Raw genomic sequence first — 19,358 nt, 5'->3', positions numbered from 1 at the left:
AAACTCCATTCCCACAGAGATTCAGCTGAAGATCTTATAATCTGTGTTCAGGATCATAATCGCTGATGAGAAGAGCAGAGAGGAGAAGTTAGGTAGCTCTTTAGCTCAGTGTTGTGAAGTAACTTGTCCTGCTGTGTGATAAGGACAGGTTTTGTGCGTACTAATAGGACAGCGGCCATTTTGTTTCTCCTATTCATTGTACCCTAGACAAAACGAGCCATTATAAATAATGAAAGGTATTTGAGAATATATTTATAATAAAGTAATATTTAAGTATTTTCATTTTCTTAATTCCCAGAGAACCCCATTAAAAGGGTTTTCCCAACTCAAGATTTGTGGCATATTGCTAGGATATGGCAAAAATGTCAGAGAGGAACGTATCCCAGAGGTAGAACCCACACCGCTCTCCAGAACTGGAACCTCAGAAGCAAAGGGTGAGCAGTCATACATGTTCGGCCGCCCTCAGTTCACCGCTATGGCCATTTCCAACAGTCCTATAATGGTGAATGGAGAAGTGGCCGCACTTGTGTGGCTCTCCATTCACTGCTATGGGGTTTCCAAAAATAGCCAAGCTTTTCGGAAGTCCCATAACAGTGAATTGGAGAGAAAGCCGCACAATCTCTCCCTTCACTTCAGGGGCCATGTTCTGGAGAAAAGAGCAGGTCCCAGAAGTGGGGGCCGCACCTATCTGACATTTGTGGTATGTCCTAATGATATGGCGCAAACATTGAGATGGGGATCCCCTTTAAACTTCTGGTGGGAGACTCGGCCAGCAAATCTTCAGTCTGCCCCATGTGGGCTAAAGGAAAGCTCATGGCAGTATTAGCAGTTCATACCGGTACCATCAGTGCCAGAAGCAGAATCTTACAGGTTATTGAAACAAACCGTGTTTTCTTGCTCAGTCACGAAGAACACAGTAAGGTGCTGCGGTTTGTACATGGGGTCAAGAATGGAGCATATATATTTTAATATATGTACAATGTGTAAATCACAGATTCCACAAAATAGGCTCTGAAAATATAAGAACAAATATATTTTACAATATTTTTTTTCTGGTATGGGACAGTTAATTATAAAATGTAAACAGCTCTACATAACCACATGGTCACCAGGAGCGGCCTCCGTTGTATTGTGATAAAGGACAATACAGTGCAGGCCGTGCTGGCAGAAAAGGGGTCATTTCATTTATTGGTTTAAGTTTCATTATTAAGAAACACAAATATAAACTTCTGTCTTAAACGGCGAGTTTAGATAAATAAAGGAAGCTGGTTGTTGGATTTGACCAGTACTTTGCAGCTGGTAGCCTGAAGAAAAGCACTTTTGTATGATTTGGTCTATTGTAGTCCATAACCGGGGCACGTATTCGAAGAAAATAGATCACTTTAATTGGAAAGAGTCTCCGAAATCCGGCCGTTGCTAGTACTCCTCTTCCTCGTCACCTGTGAAATGGTTTTGTTTCTTGCGGACGTTCCAATGTAAACACTCGGCCAGGCTGTCGAACCAGTCATTCACCGGGTCTCGGAAACAGATGGAAGGGACGGGATAACAAGAGGTAGTGATGCTAATACTGGAACGACATGAGACAGGATGATTAATAGCAAGATCCTATATATTATAATAATAATAATAATAATATTTGTTTATATAGCACCACCATATTCCGCAGCGCTTTACGATTCAGAGGGTTCATGTACAAAACAAAAGACATCACAACGTAACTGGCTAATATACAACTGAAATGCTAGGAGTGAGGGCCCTGCTCGCAAGAGCTTACGCTCTATGAGGAAGTGGGGGGGGGGGCGGCAAAAAAGGTGGTTGACTGTTATATAAAGTGGTCCAGCCATCTTTGTACTAAAAGGAGTGGTGTAGGGATTACCGTCGGAAGATCGAGTTCAGGTCTGAAGAATAAGAGTTGGAGGGTGAGAAGGGGAAGACTCGGTTCAGAAAGCACGATAAACCTGCCTGAAAAGATGTGTCTTTAAGGCATGTCTGAAGGTAGGGAAGTTGGGAACTGACCTGATATTCCGGGGCAGAGCATTCCAGAGAGTAGGTGCAGCTCGAGAAAAAGTGATGAAGATGGTAGAGAGAGGTAATCTTAGATCACTGGGCAGCACGGTGGCTCAATGCCTTGCAGCACTGGGGGCCCAGGCTCGAATCTGACCAAGGACAACATCTGCATGGAGTTTGTAGGTTATCCCCGTGTTTGCATGGGTACACCCCAAAGACATACTGGTAGGGGCAGCTTACAAATATAAATAAACTTGTAATTCTTAAAGTGGTTTCCAGGACTAGCAAAAGATGGCCGCTTTCTTTCAAAATAGCACCAAACCTGTCCACAGGTTGTGTGTGGTATTACAGCTCAGCTCCATTTCACTTCAATGGTGCTGAGCTCTAGAGAAGTGGTCAAGGATTATTTATTTATTTAATTCCCCACCCGGTGGTATCTGGGCTTCCATCAATGGACTTCCGGTCTGTGAACTTACGCTCAAAGATTGGCCTCCAGCGGTGACGTGAGCCCAATCAGCATGTCACTGATGGGTCATCTATCACTTAGGGACATGTCACTGCAGTCATTGGTTGCAGTAGCTCACGTGACCCTCACCTTTGCCAGAAAGGAGAAGTGAGGAGCAGCTCCGGTGAATAATACTGAATCATAAAAAAAAAAAACCTTTAAGGGCTTATTCGGACGAATGACAGGAAACTTGATGACTGCCATTTGTGTGCAGCCTTTTTTGTCTGTGGAACCTTCACTTGGGAAAATCTGGGCTAAATGGTACATTCTGCAATTTACTTGGTATGGGGCTCATGTGAAATGACCCATTTATTTTAACGTGTCAGTTTTCAGTCCGGGTGATGTTCCGATCTACACCCGTCCAGCACCCAGATCTTTTACCATGGTGATGGATCATGTGATGGACCATGTGATGAGCGTAGTGACGTCACCACAGGTCCTTTTCCTCTGCACAGCAAAGAAGACATAAGAGAAGCCGGGCTGCGCGAACAAGTGGATTAAGGTGAGTTAAATTATTATTATTTTTAACCCCTGCAGCCCTATTGTACTAAGCATTCTGTATTAAGAATGCTATTATTTTCCCTTATAACCATGTTATAAGGGAAATTAATAATGATCGGGTCTCCATCCCGATAGTCTTCTAGCAACCGTGCGTGAAAATCGCACCGCATCCGCAGTTGCTTGCGGATGCTTGCGATTTTCACGCAGCCCCATTCACTTCTATGGGGCCTGCGTTGCGTGGAAAACGCACAAAGAGGAGCATGCTGCGATTTTCACACAACGCACAAGTAATGTGTGAAAATCACCGCTCATGTGCACAGCCCCATAGAAATGAATGGGTCCGGATTCAGTGCGGGTGCAATGCGTTCAACTCACGCATCGCACCCGCACAGAAAACTCGCTCGTGTGAAAGGGGCCCAACAGATAGTCTTTAAAAGTGGACCTGTCACTAGATTTTCAGAGAGTAAACGAGCTCCATGATGTCCAGTGCACAGGTCTTATGTATGTAAAGATCTTTACCATCCACTGCTTCATCTGTACAACCCTCACTCACCTGTCTCCATGGCAGACCTCTTGCCTCTTCCTTCCATCAAATGAGACCCACGCTGTGTTCCGTGCATCAGGTGAAAGCATTATCTGAAAAGAGGCGTAATCTCTTTATAAAGTGGTTACACATATAAAGACCTCAGAATCTCAACCGGGATGTGCTTGTAGGGGGGCAGACCTCTGTGCTCAGGGAAATCACATATATAACAACATGTTGAATCACTTCCCTTTAGCAACAGCTGTCCTAGTCACAAACTGCAGTGAACTACAAAATAACCTGCATTTATTATTGTAATATTTTCACCTCTAGAGGGAGCTATTCCTCTAACAAGCCTACATGTGGGCATTAGCAGCTTTCTGATATATTTGTTTATGTGCACCAAATAAAAAACTTCAGTGCAGATTCCATACACTACATTTCAAGTCTATATTTCTTAAAGCGAAAGCCTTTCCAGCATATGCTATAAAAGGGGTTATTCAAGAATAAGACAGACCGCCCAGAGTGGCGGACGTGCGCTGGTGATCATACCATAACCTGGTCCACGCCGCTAGGTTTGGTCTCTTCCTCTCCCCGCTGTGCTGAAATCAACATGCATCATGTGATGGCTGCAGCAGTCATGTGTCAGTCAACGGATGTTGATTTCAGCACGGCCGGAAGAAGTAGTGCTGGACAAGGGGTGAGAGGGACCAGGTAAGTGTGATCACCCCCACGGGTCGGCCACTCTGCGAGGTCTGTCTTACTCTTAGATAACCCTTTTAATTTTAAAGTTAGGGCATCACCATTTAGTGGGTTTGTTTGAACTGAATGTTAAAAAATGTTTTTAAAAGTCTGCAATTTAAAAAAAATATTTAGTAGCTATAATAGCACAATCATCATTTTATTTCACATAAATGAAATAGAGGAAATAGACAGAATATAAAACAGAAAATAAATAATATAACAACCACCACAGTGATGACAAGCAAGTCACTGCCGCCAATGGCAATTCTCCAAGAAAAATTCTTACAGGATTAAACCTCCACCCCAAACTGGAGTCTTTCAGCTAGAACCAGTCTAGGCATTATTTGATTTCAAAGTACTGCCAATACTCGGTGTGGCATTCCGTTTGCGAGGATTAAGAACAAATCTGTATCGAAATCAACAGCAAATAGGAACTTGCCCGAAGATATTCTTCACACGTTATGGAAAGCGGTATTATTAGGTGTGTAGCGCAGGAACCTACCTTTAACTCCACCCCGGCAGGTACCACTATTGGTCGGAAGGATAGAGAGTGGGGACAGATAGGGGTGATCATGATGGCTGGTACGTTTGGATGAATCATGGAGGCTCCGGCTGCAGCTGCATAGGCGGTACTGCCAGTAGGGGTGGACACAATAACTCCTGAGGATAGAGAAATTAAAGACTAGAAATTAACAAAAAATTGCAAACCTAAAAAAATAAAAATAAATCACTAATAAACTGCAGCCATTAAATTATAATATTAGATCACAATATATAATACTGATTCACAGCTAAGTAGCCACACATGAAGCCAAAGGTGAAGTAATAGGGACCGACAGACTGTTCACTACCTGATCTTCCTTTCTCAAGGCCTCTGACCTCCGGTGTATACATCCTATGCAGGTACGGCCAGGTCATTATAGGGAATGGAAGAATTAGAGGAGTCTGGTAGTAGCTTGTCTCCTTGTATGCTCACCCAAGCCAAAGATGCATTTTACTGGAGAGCGCTATCTTATGAACCATATTTTTCGTTCCATAATACGCAGTTTACCCCCACCAAAAGTGGTAGAAAAGTGACAGTGCGTCAAAAAGAGCGAATCATAGTGAGTGCTTCAATTATGGAAGTGCTCACTAGTACGCAGTAGGGTTACGGAGTGATGAATAAAGCAGGTGCTGGATGTACTCACCTCGCTGCACTGTGTCCTGACTGCATACAGCGTCAGGATGTAGTGCACTATGACCTGACACAGTGCAAGGTCAGGTCACAGCGCAACGAGGAACGTGGAAGGTAAGTACATTTACTTATTTAATGTCAGATGGGGTTCCAATCTGGGGTCTAATAATGAATTGCAGCCTGATCCGAGGTCTAATAATGAATTGCAGCCTGATCCGAGGTCTAATAACGAATGGGGGTCTGATCCGAGGTCTAATAACGAATGGGGGTCTGATCCGAGGTCTGATGAAGAATGGAGGTCTGATCCGAGGTCTGATGAAGAATGGAGGTCTGATCCGAGGTCTGATGAAGAATGGAGGTCTGATCCGAGGTCTGATGAAGAATGGAGGTCTGATCCGAGGTCTGATGAAGAATGGAGGTCTGATCCGAGGTCTGATGAAGAATGGAGGTCTGATGAGGAATGGGAGGTCTGATGAGGAATGGGAGGTCTGATGAGGAATGGGAGGTCTGATGAGGAATGGGAGGTCTGATGAGGAATGGGAGGTCTGATGAGGAATGGGAGGTCTGATGAGGAATGGGAGGTCTGATGAGGAATGGGAGGTCTGATGAGGAATGGGAGACTTATCTCAGGTTTGATGAAGATTGTTATCAGACCTCAGATAAGACCCACATTTTCCTGCTCTAAATCCTAGGTGTGTCTTATGGAGTAAAAAATAGGTTATATGGTCAGTAAGAGTAGTTAATGTTCATTAGAAGTGGACATTCATTTAATATTACCATCTCCTTGAACCGTAGTGATGAGATGTCCATCAAGGAAGACGTCTACATTGGATAGATAAGAAGAAGGGCCTCTGTCCACCACCACTTCATTCAACACCTATGATTCATAGACGAAGACAAGTTTAACAACTTCTACTGTAACAACAAAAGTGAAAATCAAAGTGGGAGGACATGCCACCATCTCTAGCCATCATTTACTGTTAATGGTCTGCAGGGAAGCACATTGTGTGACATTATTGCGACTGGACATGACTTCATTAGCAATAAGCTGCAAGAAATGCCCCATGTGCCAAAGATTTGGATCAGTAAATTTGCACTTTGTGTGCTAGTGTCTCTTATGGCTGAACACAGCGATTCTTTAGTAGCAATGTATAATGAATGAAACTGTCAAAATTGAGATTATGTGAGACTTCTTTCAACAAAACGTTTCATCTAGAGTCACCACATTAGCTGCATACACCGCTGCACCAAATTGGTAGGTTTTAGCTTAAAATCACAGTAACAGGACAGTCTTAACTGTCTAAATCCCCACCTGGTACTTGGTTTGTTTGACATGTTCCTTCTCCTGCTGGTTCACAATGAGCCCGTTCTCTTCTATGCCATTCTGTACAATGGTCTTCTCTTTGTACTCTTTATGCACCTTCACCTTTAGCCTGCTGCGGAGGACAAGTGCTGCATTGCCTGGCCAAGAACAGGTTAATAAGTAGATTAGATTTACACATAGTGATACAAAAACCAGTTTTATATTTTCATTGGTAAATATGTGTCTGCTACATAAATCCTGAAGGGGTTTGGACAACTACATCTACAGTGGTTCCCCCAACACAAGCCGAGTAGTAGTAGTAGTAGTAGTAGAGTCTCTCTGCTGGGAGAACCAATGTTGTTTGCAGCAGGGAATCCAGAGGAGACTTGTTGTGGATGTTGTGCTCAGCTTTAGCTACTAAAAGGGGCATCCAAACCCGGAAAAGCCCCTCTGCCAGCCAAATGGGACCTAAATTGGATCTCATACATTTATTGAAGCACCCATTGACAGGTGTCCCCTAACAGCATTCACGCACTGCACTGATAACGTTTGTCTGTAGGACATATGAAACCTCATGGCATACGGTACATCTAATTTACACTCTTTAAAAAAGGAGTAGGTGGTCAGAGATCAGCACAGGTTACGAAGGTTTCTTTTTATCTTCTTGTGCTAAGACAAAGCAACCTGTAAGCGCACAATTCACAGACAAAAGGGTGACACAAGAGCGTCCCTCCCTGTGAGGAGCTTGGCTGCCCATGGTGTGACCTCGGACGATGTTCTTACCTTCTATAACCTGAGTGACTTGATTCTGGAAGTTGTCAAAGCTAAAGGGGGTGAGAAACCCTAGTGATCCCAAGTGAAAAGCCATGACAGGAGGGACACTGTCCTACAAGGGAGGCAAAAACAGGTTACAACTTTAGAAGCTTGTACAAGTACATTACATGCAAAGTATGAAGGAGACGAATAAGGATTTGCCTAAACAATTACTCTTCCCACGCGAGGAACGCCGAGAGGTCACCGACGTCATGATCAAACTTCACCATCGCAAAACCCACACAACTGAGCACCTACTTGGAGACCTTATCCCAGGACAAAACAAAGGAAGCAAAGAGGAGAGGAAGGGATCGGACAAGAAAAGACCCTTTAAACATCAATGTCCATTTCCCTCCCCTATTCATCCACTGAGAAAATGAAAGACTTTGTATAAGGTTAGAAAACGGGGCTTTGTTTCCAGACAACAGTGCCCCTCTTGTATTGGCCCATGTCTGGTACTGCAGCACAGCCTCTGTCAAGTGAATGCTGTAGTACCAGACACAGACTGAAGGCACAAGCGGCAGTGTTTCTGGAAACTAAATGGACCTTTTTATATCATTTCATCTTAGGAGTTTCAGCACCTGCATATTCTGACAGCTATGTCTACTTTCACATTCTTTCTGTTTGTGAGATCCGTTCAGGGTTCTCACAAGCGGTCCAAAACGGATCTGTTTTTGCCCTAATGCATTCTGAATGGAAAAGGATCCGCTCAGAATGCATCATTTTGCCTCCTTTCCATCTCCATTCCATTTTGGTGTCAGTCTGATGAAACTGAGCCAAAACGGATCCGTCCTGACACATAATGTAAGTCAATAGGGACAGATCCGTTTTCACCGACACAATCTTGCACAATAGAAAACAGATCCGTCCTCCATTGACTTTCAATGGAGTTCGTGACGGATCTGTCTCGGCTATGTTACAGATAATACAAACGGATCCATGACGGATGCATGCGGTTGTATTATTGTAATAGATCCGTTTTTGCAGATACATGACGGATCCGCCCAAAACGCGAGTGTAAAAGTAGCCTAAATGAGGAGGAAGACACATAGGGAGCCCCAGTGGTCAGGCCCCACCGATCAGCCACTTGTCCCTTATCTTGTGGATGGCGAAAAATTGTTGCTTGTGTGTAAAAATTGTTATCCTCTGGAAAATCCATGCAATCTTCAGGCAGCATGTTATAGAACAAGAGGAGCTGAGCAGATTGATAGTTGTTCGAAAAGATTCAGTAAAACTTGTAATTTATTCATTTATTCAAATTCCTGCTCATTCTGGTCATACATGCAAATCCTTGAGTAGGACCGCCCACTGGACTCCTAAGCCCAGAGTGAGCAGGAATTTAAGGGAAACTGGTCACCAAGTAAATGCAGTGTAATCTTCCAGAATCATGGTACAGACTAGAGAAATCTGAGCAGATTGATATATAGAGGGTCATTTAGGCATATTTCAGGCGTAGATTGTGGTGTGACCGCTAGTTGCGCCTCAATCTGCGACTTCTCCCTGCTCAAACCAGGTCTAAAAATGTGGCTGCGGCATGGGCGGGGAAGGGGACGGGCCGGTAGGTGCGTCTCATTTTCCATTTTCTACTCCTGTTTCAGGCGTAGAAAAAGGTCTAAATGTAAGACACCAAGGAAGCTATCTTACATTTAGAACTAGCGGAGGATCTGCCGAAGTTATGAAGAGGCGCCTCTAACATAACTCCATCGATCCACCGCCAGTGCAGGGCTCTATTAACCCCGGCGTCTAAAACGCCAGTCTTAATAAATGTGCCTCACAGTTTTTTGGGAAAAGATTCAGTATAACTTGTATTTCATTCATGTAAATCCCTGCTCATTCTGGGAGGTCCTATCAGTGACTGACAGCCTTCCCTCTATGACTGTGTATATAGAGATAACTGTCAATCACTGATAGGACCGCCTCCTGGACTTCAGAGCCCAGAATGAGCAGGGATTTAAATGAATGAAATGCAACATATACCTAAAAACTATACATCAATCTGCTTAGCTCCTCCTGTTCTATAACATGCATCGACGTGATGGGTTCTGCCAAAGAAAGGGTTTCTTTTGAAACTCCAGATATACAATGAGTGAAACTAAATGCATCAAGAGTCTCTAACTGTTACATATTTCCTTTTTTGATTGTCTTTTCCCTTCATAGGCATAAATGGGGAAGATTTCTTTGGAGGGTCATGGACCATGAATATGGTGACACCTCTGAGATGAACAGCAGAAACTGCCTTGAAAACAGTCTTTTCGAAGGGTGTTCCTCTCAAAGAACAAGGCATATATACATAGAATATAAGGAATTTGGGTCTTCTCAAAGAGATGGACTTTTTGAGAAGTTTCACTCTAGCATTTTGGGATACTTTCTATACAGGGGTATGTTAGGGCCTATTCACACAACCATATATTTTGTCCAAGTGTCCAATGGACTGCACGTGGACCCATAGAAGTAAGTGGTGCTTTTCACACCACCGTTTATCGGTACAGATTGAGGGTCCATGCCAAGAACTCAGAGCATGTCCTATCTTGGACTGTGTCTCATAGAACACGGACCAGGAGAGAATTTGAGACAACTGTCCCCAGTGGTCGCCAGGTCCAGCCCTACTTCTGTATTACTAATCATCTGTGTGTGGCCACAACATGGATGATTTTTTAATATCGATGTGTGAATAAGCTCTTAATTGCATCCCTTCTCATTACAAGAACCACAACAGTCAATCACTAGTGTTGAGCAAACTTGTGGTTTCAAGTTCGGCGTACAAGGTTCGGGTTGTTTAAGAATTCCGTTATGGATTCTATAATGGGATTCTTAGATAACCCGAACCTTGTACGCCGAACTTGAAACCACAAGTTTGCTCAACACTATCAATCATGTTCCTGGCACTTTATGCTTGGTACAAAATGTTGACCAGGTGACCAGAACTGACCTGGAAAAGTGACGATGCATACAACAAGGTGCCGTCTCCTCCGAGGCAAATAATGAAGTCAATCCGGTTGGAGATGTCATCAAAATCTGGTAAATGATTTGACATTCAGATTAGTATTGAGGGAAGTAAAGGTGGAGATGCACCTTAGATAGCTAACCGCCTTCCCCCCTCCCCCATACATATGCACTTGTGCATGCTTGTCTGAGCATGCATGTGTTTTCACTAAGGAGATATCTTAAGCAGGGTACTGGCTGCCCTTGAAGAGACTTACTGGAAGTGTTCCATGGTACGGAGACTAAAGGTGGATTTACACATGCAGATTATCGGGAACGAACGTTCCTAGGAAACGCTCATACCCGACATATAAAGGTGCAGCTGATCATCCGATGAACGAGCAAAGCGCTCGTCCATCAGGTGATCCTGTCGTTCGTGCAGGCACCTAATTTATCAATTTTTGGCAGCAGATAGTGCTGTCTAAACAGCGGTCTGCTGCCCTGAAACAATGCAGTTCTTTGAGGATCCCAATAGTAATCCCTCGTTTTCATGCTTTGGAGGAGATCGCTGTATATAAATGCAACCGTCACCTCCATTGAATGAGCAGCCGACTGTCAGGAAGGAATGTATCCTTCCCAACAGTAGGCTTCTCATGGTCCCCGTCTAAATGCACCTTTATTGGCAAGGCTCCATGGGAAAATAATACGCATAGAGGTACCTCAACGTCAGGGAACCATCTTGCTAGTGCCCCCTTTCACAGCTCTCTACGGATGGATATCTGGCTTGGCATATTCCAAGGCTTATTAAAAAGGCGACTTTTGACTCATAGGGAGCCATTTCCACAAGGCGGCGCTAGCGAGATGGTTCTCTTTCCTTGATAGGTACCTCTGTGCACACTAAGGCGATAAGAATAAATTGCTGACTGGCCAGACGGGTGGTGGCTTATCCTTGAGAACAAAAGTATATCAATATCAACATGCCCCCTTCCCCCAACACTGCCACTGAGGGAGAGTTGCGACACAACCCCACAGATTAGATGGTTGGTTGACTGTTCGCTGACATATGGCTACCTATACCCCAATTCTTTACTATGTATGGCAGTCAATCAGCAGGTTTATGTAGTTGTGGAGGAAACTATACACAATGTAAAGGTAGAATTGCTCTGAACCCGGCACTGTACAGTGGAGGCTCCTGAGGACAAGGGCGGGTCAAACAATCCAAACCAGAGGAGAAGAAAGAAGAACCTGTTCAACAAGACAACTACTCTTATATTACTTTTAAAATCCTTGCCAACTAAATTAACCCCTTAGTGACCACTAATACGCCTTTTTACTGACGTAAACAAAGGGGGCTGTTTAGCTGAACAGCTGGCTTTAATCAATCATTACATGTACCCAAAATGATGCATTAAAACTAGAACTTGTCCTGCAAAAAATAAGACCTCATACAAGTACATTGATAAAAAACAAAAAAGTTAGAGCTCTTGGAATGCGATTTTAAAAAAATGTGTGTGGTCACTAAGGTTCCGCCGCTAATCCGGTTTTTGTCCGGAACAAATACGTTAGCTTGCTACGGGATATTGTCTGATCAAGCTACCGGATTACTAAAACATTTGCACAATGGGGCAAAATCCTGCTTAAGGGGGGCACAGTGAGGGCCTATACAAGGGGAAGGTGGCACAGTGGGGCAAAATCCTTCCGATGGGGGCACAGGGAGGGAAAATAAAAGGGGAATGGGGCATAATGGGGTGTAATCCTGCTTATGGGGGGCACAGTGGGGGTCAAATCGTTTTTTATACACAATAAAAGCACACACAGCTATGGGGACTGGGTATTGCGGATGTGCTAGCGGCCATCTAGCAACCCATGTCCTCAGCTCTATACCCAAAATCCTGCTGACAGGTTCCCTTTAAGTGCATTATATGCATTAATTATGCTGAATTTATAATCCACTCAATATGTTCCCTCATTTATTATAGTGTATGGTGCTAATGCTCACTTTTAGGAGGTCATCATAAAATTATCAGGAACACTGAACATAGATGTTATAAAACATTATCCCAACAATCCCTCTCTTACTAATCTCCATCTTCTACTTTAAATAATATATTTAAAAAAAAATAATCTATATGTGTCCAAGAGATCAGCCTAGTACTCTTCTCACAATCTTGTGTCTGGCAATAAGACAACTGGCTGCAGAAGGTGCACTCCTCCGCTGCCCCATCTGCAATAGGAGACAAAGAATGTTAACCCTCACCCACTCGGACAAGCCTCATACCTTCAACCAACTGCTAGACAAAAACGCAAGATATCTGAAGCAGATCAACCTTTGTTCTCAGCAGGATTTCTACAAGACTGTTTACTTGCAGGTAGAAAGGTCTGCAGTCTGACAAACAGTGGGGGACACGTTTATCTGCAGTTCACCGTTATCACTTTCGTGGGCTTACCGTTCATTTTAATACATTAAAACTCTGAAGAACCTGCTGTAAAGTGAGGCAGAAAGTTCACCATTACAGACCCAAAATGTGATTCAGTGTTGTAACAAGGAACACAAGTGGTGGTGCGAGTCCACAGACAGCAGCTACATTATTACATAATCGGCTTTCGAGCAGATCAGGAGGATTTGGCAGAATTTAGTCAACTTTAAAGCCAGATACAAGTAAACAGATCTGCGGGCGGATACCTTCTCTAAAAGTGCAAAACTTCTTCTTGACTGGTCCAAAATTCTCGTCGTTCACGATGGCCGGGTCCTCCAGGACCTTCTTCTCCACATAAACAATCATGTTCTTCTGCAAAACACGGAAGCAAGAGTTAAATCTGAGCAGCAGTGGTAAGCAGCATCCATTGCATGCAGACTGGCTAGAGATCCTCAGAAACCGGCGCTTGCTTGGTGTTACTTGGGGCAGACTCCTGCTCAGATAAAACCATGCAAGCAATTTTCTCCAGAAAAAAAAGCAACCAAAAAGTTGCAAATATCATTCCCTTGCTTGGCTTCAAACCATAATTAAAGAGGTTGTCCTACTTAGAAATAAGACACACCTTAACAATCTCCTGTCATCCAAGTGTCTCTATATCTTGGCCTCCAGCAATGACATCCCAACGTGACACCGGCAGCTGTAGTGGTCACCAGTGATGTCATCGCTATGGCCAATCATTTTTTCTTCACATGCATGGATGTCATCAAATTTTTGTCTTAGATCCGTGTGGTTGAAGTCTGTCTAACTCCATTGGGATCTAGCCAAAACTGTGACCATATTAAAACAATACAGAAGGCAGAGCAAATGCTTAGACCTCACAGCTCCTGTAACCTCACAAATACTGAGTCAAGGGCGAACAAAAAACGGACAACCAACTATATATATATATTCGCACAAAGTCTTTAAGAACAAGAGCTGCCTGATATTGGTGCAGCGGCTCTGGCTTATAAAGCAAGGAACCATCCTGAGACTAAAAGGAGATTACAGGAAACTATGAGGGATTACACAGACTCTTGGGCACCACGTCTATGTGAAGACTATAGGTGAACAGCAGGGTGGAGATGGTTAAAAAATTATAGGGAGAGATTGTAAAATGTAGGTGATACACAAAATCAACCTTAATACATAGGATATTCAGCCTCAGATATTCTTACCTCTGTGAGGAACACGCAGAGTTCCTTAAAGGGCTGCAGTAGACTGGCGTCTCTGACCTTCTTGATCACCAGCACACTTTTGGGTGGCTTGTTCCACGTTAGAAGCTGGCTTGCAGGGTCCTGGATATGCCTAAAAGTAATCAGAATAAAAAAAGAAAAGAAAAAGAAAGTACTATTAGAAACTGTGCAATTTCTCTCAATGCAAAATGTTCAGCTTTTCGAGAATCTGCCTGGTAAGACTACAACACGTCTACCGACACTCAAAGGAACCGGCAGGCGTTGTGGGGCACAGTCGATACATATAGAGATAGAGAATTCCACTCTAAAAGGCAGCGTTTTCAAAGAACCTTGAGTCGTGACCACACAGCGTTGACACAAGTCTTAGAAAGATGTCGGAGCATTTTGTAGAAGGATAGATGGCGAACATGTACAAAGAAGTCTTGAGTCTTGACACAATAGGTGGCTTCCCGTATTGTAGGGAAAGTGGTTGCGCTCAGACTGGCTGATAGCAGAAAATTAGTTTTTCCCCCAGGCAGTCAGAGGATATTAGAAGAGAAATTGCAGCCGCTGATGCAACCGGCAAAGTGATTTGTGTCTTGGGGCTCATACTGGATCCATAAAGTGGGCTGTTCGCTAGACTCCAGGAACCAATCAGGAACATAATTAACATTGAAATGTTGTGGTGAATGTAAAGATGAGACAAGGCACATGCCACAATCATAATACTGACCAGAATATGGAATCAGATTGCCTTCTTAAATAGCCCTTACCCTAAATGACCTGGAAAAGAGTAGTCATCTATGTTCTGCGCTTGCTCTATTAAACACGCAAGATGCGCTGGGAGATTACCACTAATGGGGACTTATAGAAGCTGCCTCTCCACTAGTCTAAATACCATACAAACCAGTACTGCAATGGAACTAAGGCTGCAACGAGTACTCGACTAAATCGAGTAATTCGACAAAAAAAAAAAAAAATCCTCTATGAGATTCGTTTGTGTCACGTGACCACGGAGCGGGAGTGAAGCGCTTGCTTTTACTACCGCTCCATGGTCTCCCGCTGCGCTCGGAATACTCCCCTTTTCAGCAGGGGGCCTCCGGACACTCCACAGCACGTGCATGGTCCCACGCTGCACTGACCTCCTGACATACGCACGCCGTGACCTGACGCGCTGTGTGACATCAGGAGCAGAGCAGCGTGGAACGATGGAGTGTCGATGGCGCCCCTGCTGGAAAGTTAAGTTGGTGCGACCAAGGCCGGGCGCACAGAGTCATAGCAACCAATGACGCTGTACACTCCGGGTGTTAGGAGGAGCAGGGGGCTGCTGGCACTGGGGTGGGGGAGTGGAGCTGATGGCACTGGGGTGGGGAGAGCTGATGGCACTGGGGTGGGGGAGAGCTGATGGCACCGGGGTGGGGGAGAGCTGATGGCACCGGGGTGGGGGAGAGCTGATGGCACCGGGGTGGGGGAGAGCTGATGGCACCGGGGTGGGGGAGAGCTGATGGCACCGGGGTGGGGGAGAGCTGATGGCACCGGGGTGGGGGAGAGCTGATGGCACCGGGGGAACGGAGCTGATGGCACGGGGGGAAGGGGGGGGCTGGGGGGGTTACTGATGCACTTGGGCTGATAGCACAGGGGGGAACGAAGGGTGTTGGGGACTGATGGTAGGGGGTTTGATGAGTTTTTATAAAGGAAAACAGTCTATAAATTCATTATTAGATTACTTGATTAATTGTGAAAAATAAATCGATAGAATACTCTATTTCTAAAATAACTGTTTACTGCAGCCCTATATGGAATGTATCAATATAACAATGCAGAACGCTGGAAAGATGGGAGACAACGCCGAGGAGCACTGCAATGGCTGGTAGTAGTGGCAGTGTCCCAGCATGTGCCACCCACATAGGTAAGCAAACTCAGTATGTAATCTGATCCTTCAGTGAGCTGTCAGCCATCTTGTCTCTCAAGGCGGACATAATGGGGTTGTCCAGTTTCCAAGATTAATGAGCTATGCTCAAGACAGTTGTTTGAAGAGACAGCACGAGTGGGGGCGCTGCGTTCTCTTCACTGTTTATGTGCTCTCCACCGACATTGCAGCAGCGAGCAGCTTTAACGACAGCTCTTCCGTCCCATTCACTTGAAGTTGGAGTGCAACTACAAATTCTCCGGAGGAGCTATAATTACACCTGCTCGCCATTGACATCAATTAACAGTCTCTTCAAACAGCTGATCAGAGGGGTTGTATGGAGCCGGACCCCCACCGATCTGATACCGGTTACCTACCTTGAGGATAGGTCTTCCATATGGGAAACTGGACAACCCCTTTAACAGAGAATGATAGTTTTGGAGGGGGGAGAAAGAAGCCTTTTTCTTTGATCAGATATATTACACAATTTCTTATACTTACCTGTACTATTAACTTATGCAGAGTTGGGTGAAAATACAGGGACATTTAGTGGTGGCATATGATTAGGATTGGTCATCATTATCTGTTGGATGTAGGCTGACTGCTAAGTAAACTGCAGCTCCTTTGCTCTAGAGAAAGTGAAGGACATAGGTTGCCGATTCCCAATGACCAGATGAAGGCATATCCCAGCCATATGCCATCATTTAAAGGGAACCTCTCTCTTTGTCTGGGGCCACCAAAACACCAGCATTTTGTTTGATTATTGGCATCAAAACAGACATGCCAGTGGTTTATTGGTCCCAAACCAGGTGACCGATTACATATGGGAAAGTATAGCTTAATTTACACGATTTTGGCCTCAATCCTACTGACTTAGGCCTCACACGGCAGTTGTTAGGCCGTGCCCATATTGCAGCCCGCAAACAGTAGGTCCACAGTATGCGTGCACCGGCTGTGTGCTCACTGCATCACGGATGTGGATCATTGGGTCCGAAATCTGGAGGGTCAGTGTGGAACGGAGGCACAGAACCCCACCAAAGCACTATGAAGCGCATAGGTTACAATAACGCCTGTACAAGCGTCAGACGCCTGTTCAGGCCATTTTACTCCCTGGAAAAGGTCTAAGGCGTACCAATACACCTAGGACTTTTCCCTGCATTCATCAGCGCAGTGAGCGCTGTGAACGGCACAGGCAGCGCAGCGATGCTTCTGTTGCCTCAAACAACCAATAACAAAGCTCTTTACAGTGAGGAGCTTTGTTATTGGTCAGTTTGAGCGGGCTGCCGGAGCTTATGGCACACCGCTCTGAAGTGAGGAAGAAGGCGCACGATCCTCACTGGCGGGGTAAGTGGCCTTGCTGTGAAATATAGTGGGGGTCCCGTATCTCAGCACCTTATTTTCCTCTATAATGATGAGTCTGAAGCGCTCACCCAAGCGCCGTCTCTCCTCCCTGCTGAGTGCGGTACTGAAGACGGCCTCAATAGAAGGTCTAGGGGACCGTCTTCACTACCGCACTCAGCAGTGAGGAAAAGTGGCTGAGCGCTTCAGACTCCTGCTTATAGACGTCAGCGAGGGTCTCAGCGCTGACGCGCCAACAGGAGACCTCCATAACGGACAGACCTGTCACCCGTAGACCTCTGTCAACCATCAGCTTTCCTATGAATCCATCAAGGATAATTCATTGCAGCATGTTCCATCAGACGCTGAACTAGGGATATTGTGTACTATAAGGATTTCTTCTGTAAAGCGGCGCCGCATGGCGGTACATGGTGCTACAAGGACTGCATGTGGCCATTTACAGTCTCCAGGACATACAGTCCCTCTGTATAATCCAATAACCACAGCGGTGGTGGCAATTTTGTGGCATTATCTGGTGGCATGAGATAGGGCAATGGGGTCATGGAAGACAAACTCCCCTTTAAAACAAGATCAAGCATAACACAAAATGACAGCCTCTAGATCAGGGATCAGCAACCTCCGGCACTCCAGCTGTGCTGAAACTACAACTCCCAGTATCCTCCTTTCACTTCTTTGGGAGTTACAAGAACAGCAGAGCAAGTGTGCATGCTGGGTGTTGTAATTTCACAGCAGCTGGAGTGCCGAAGGTTGCTGCTCCCTAGATCTACAGGCGAGCCTGGTGGTTATCACTGCGTGATGTCATCATCCAGATCCACAACATGTGACTGTGGCGGTGCGAGCACCTGGCACCAGAGGTATGTGCCCGGGTCTTTCGCTTGTGCCCTTGGCACCAGCATGCACCACCATCCATTGTGCCCGTGTCCTGCTCCGCCAGTGCCTCAGGTCTCTTCAGAGTCTACCAACAGCCCCGGTGGCACGACATACCCACCTGAGAGCTCATCTACAAGAACGTAACTTTGGTGGGCAGCAATGGCCACGTCATGGATGGCAAACCCCAGTGACCAGCGGCACAGAAACAGCAGCAAAAATTAAAGGGATTGTCCCAAGATCAACACTATTTACCTATCCATACTTGACCCACAGAACACTAGAACATGGTAACCAAGGTGGGACCCCCAGTGATCATGTACTTGAAGGGGACATGTCTGTTTTAGTAACGACTTGCATTTCCCATGCAATAACAATTCTGGGGAATCAATTTTTGGGACTCTATATTGTACCATTCCTCTATTATTCCTACTAGATCTTATGAACGAATTGCTAGTAGTCTGCAATAAAGGTCCAGCTGGGTGTTACCAGTTGACAGCACTGATTCAATAACATCAGGCTGTACACCCCCATCTGGACCTTCACTGCAAACTGCTAGCAAGTCATTCATAACTAATAGCAGGAATAACAGAGGAATGGTGCAACATAAGGTCATAAGAATAGATGCTCCAGGATTGTTATTACATGGCGGGTGCAAGTAGTTACCAAAACAGAGAAATCAGGAGAGGTGAGGGGTCCTCTTTAGCGACAGGTGATAAATATCGATCTTAGGACAAACCCTTTAAAGGGAACCTGGATTTTGTGTATAGAGCTGGGGACATGGGCTGCTAGATGGCCGCTAGCACATCCGCAATACCCAGTCCCCACAGCTCTGGTAGATTTGATACATATGCAAATTACCCTGAGATGAGTCCTGTCCCTGACTCATCTCACATACAGGACTCATCTCTGGTTAATTTGCACGTGTATCAAATAGTTTTTTTTACACAATAAAAGCACACAGAGCTATGGGGACTGGATATTGGGGATGTGCTAGCGGCCATCTAGCAACCCATGTCCTCAGCTCTATACACAAAATCCCGGTGACAGGTTCCCTTTAGACCTCATAAAATCACTGCAACAGTGGCCTCAGTGGTACCGAC

The 19,358-nt window shown here is 45.0% G+C and overlaps 1 protein-coding gene across 7 annotated transcripts in view; it reads right to left on the bottom strand.

Annotated features, from left to right (window-relative positions):
• Positions 1 to 237: 237 nt before the first annotated feature.
• NADK (NAD kinase) overlaps positions 238 to 19,358 on the bottom strand; it is a 90,771-nt gene continuing 71,650 nt past the window's right edge. For 6 of the 7 annotated variants that reach the window (XM_040427596.1, XM_040427616.1, XM_040427610.1 and 3 more), the window contains 9 exons: positions 14,124 to 14,253; positions 13,176 to 13,284; positions 10,500 to 10,585; positions 7,541 to 7,643; positions 6,767 to 6,915; positions 6,232 to 6,331; positions 4,783 to 4,940; positions 3,567 to 3,649; positions 238 to 1,567 (listed from right to left, as the gene is read on the bottom strand). In XM_040427596.1, coding sequence (XP_040283530.1) covers positions 1,417 to 1,567; positions 3,567 to 3,649; positions 4,783 to 4,940; positions 6,232 to 6,331; positions 6,767 to 6,915; positions 7,541 to 7,643; positions 10,500 to 10,585; positions 13,176 to 13,284; positions 14,124 to 14,253 — 1,069 coding nt within the window. In that variant the 3' untranslated portion in view covers positions 238 to 1,416. The remainder of the gene's footprint in view (positions 1,568 to 3,566; positions 3,650 to 4,782; positions 4,941 to 6,231; positions 6,332 to 6,766; positions 6,916 to 7,540; positions 7,644 to 10,499; positions 10,586 to 13,175; positions 13,285 to 14,123; positions 14,254 to 19,358) is intronic. The other variant, XM_040427633.1, reaches the window with a different exon arrangement.

This window comes from Bufo bufo, chromosome 1 (assembly GCF_905171765.1).
Source record: "Bufo bufo chromosome 1, aBufBuf1.1, whole genome shotgun sequence".
Taxonomy (NCBI): Eukaryota; Metazoa; Chordata; class Amphibia; order Anura; family Bufonidae; genus Bufo; species Bufo bufo.
Note: the sequence above shows the minus strand (reverse complement) of the source record. Positions and strands in the feature narration are given on the sequence as shown.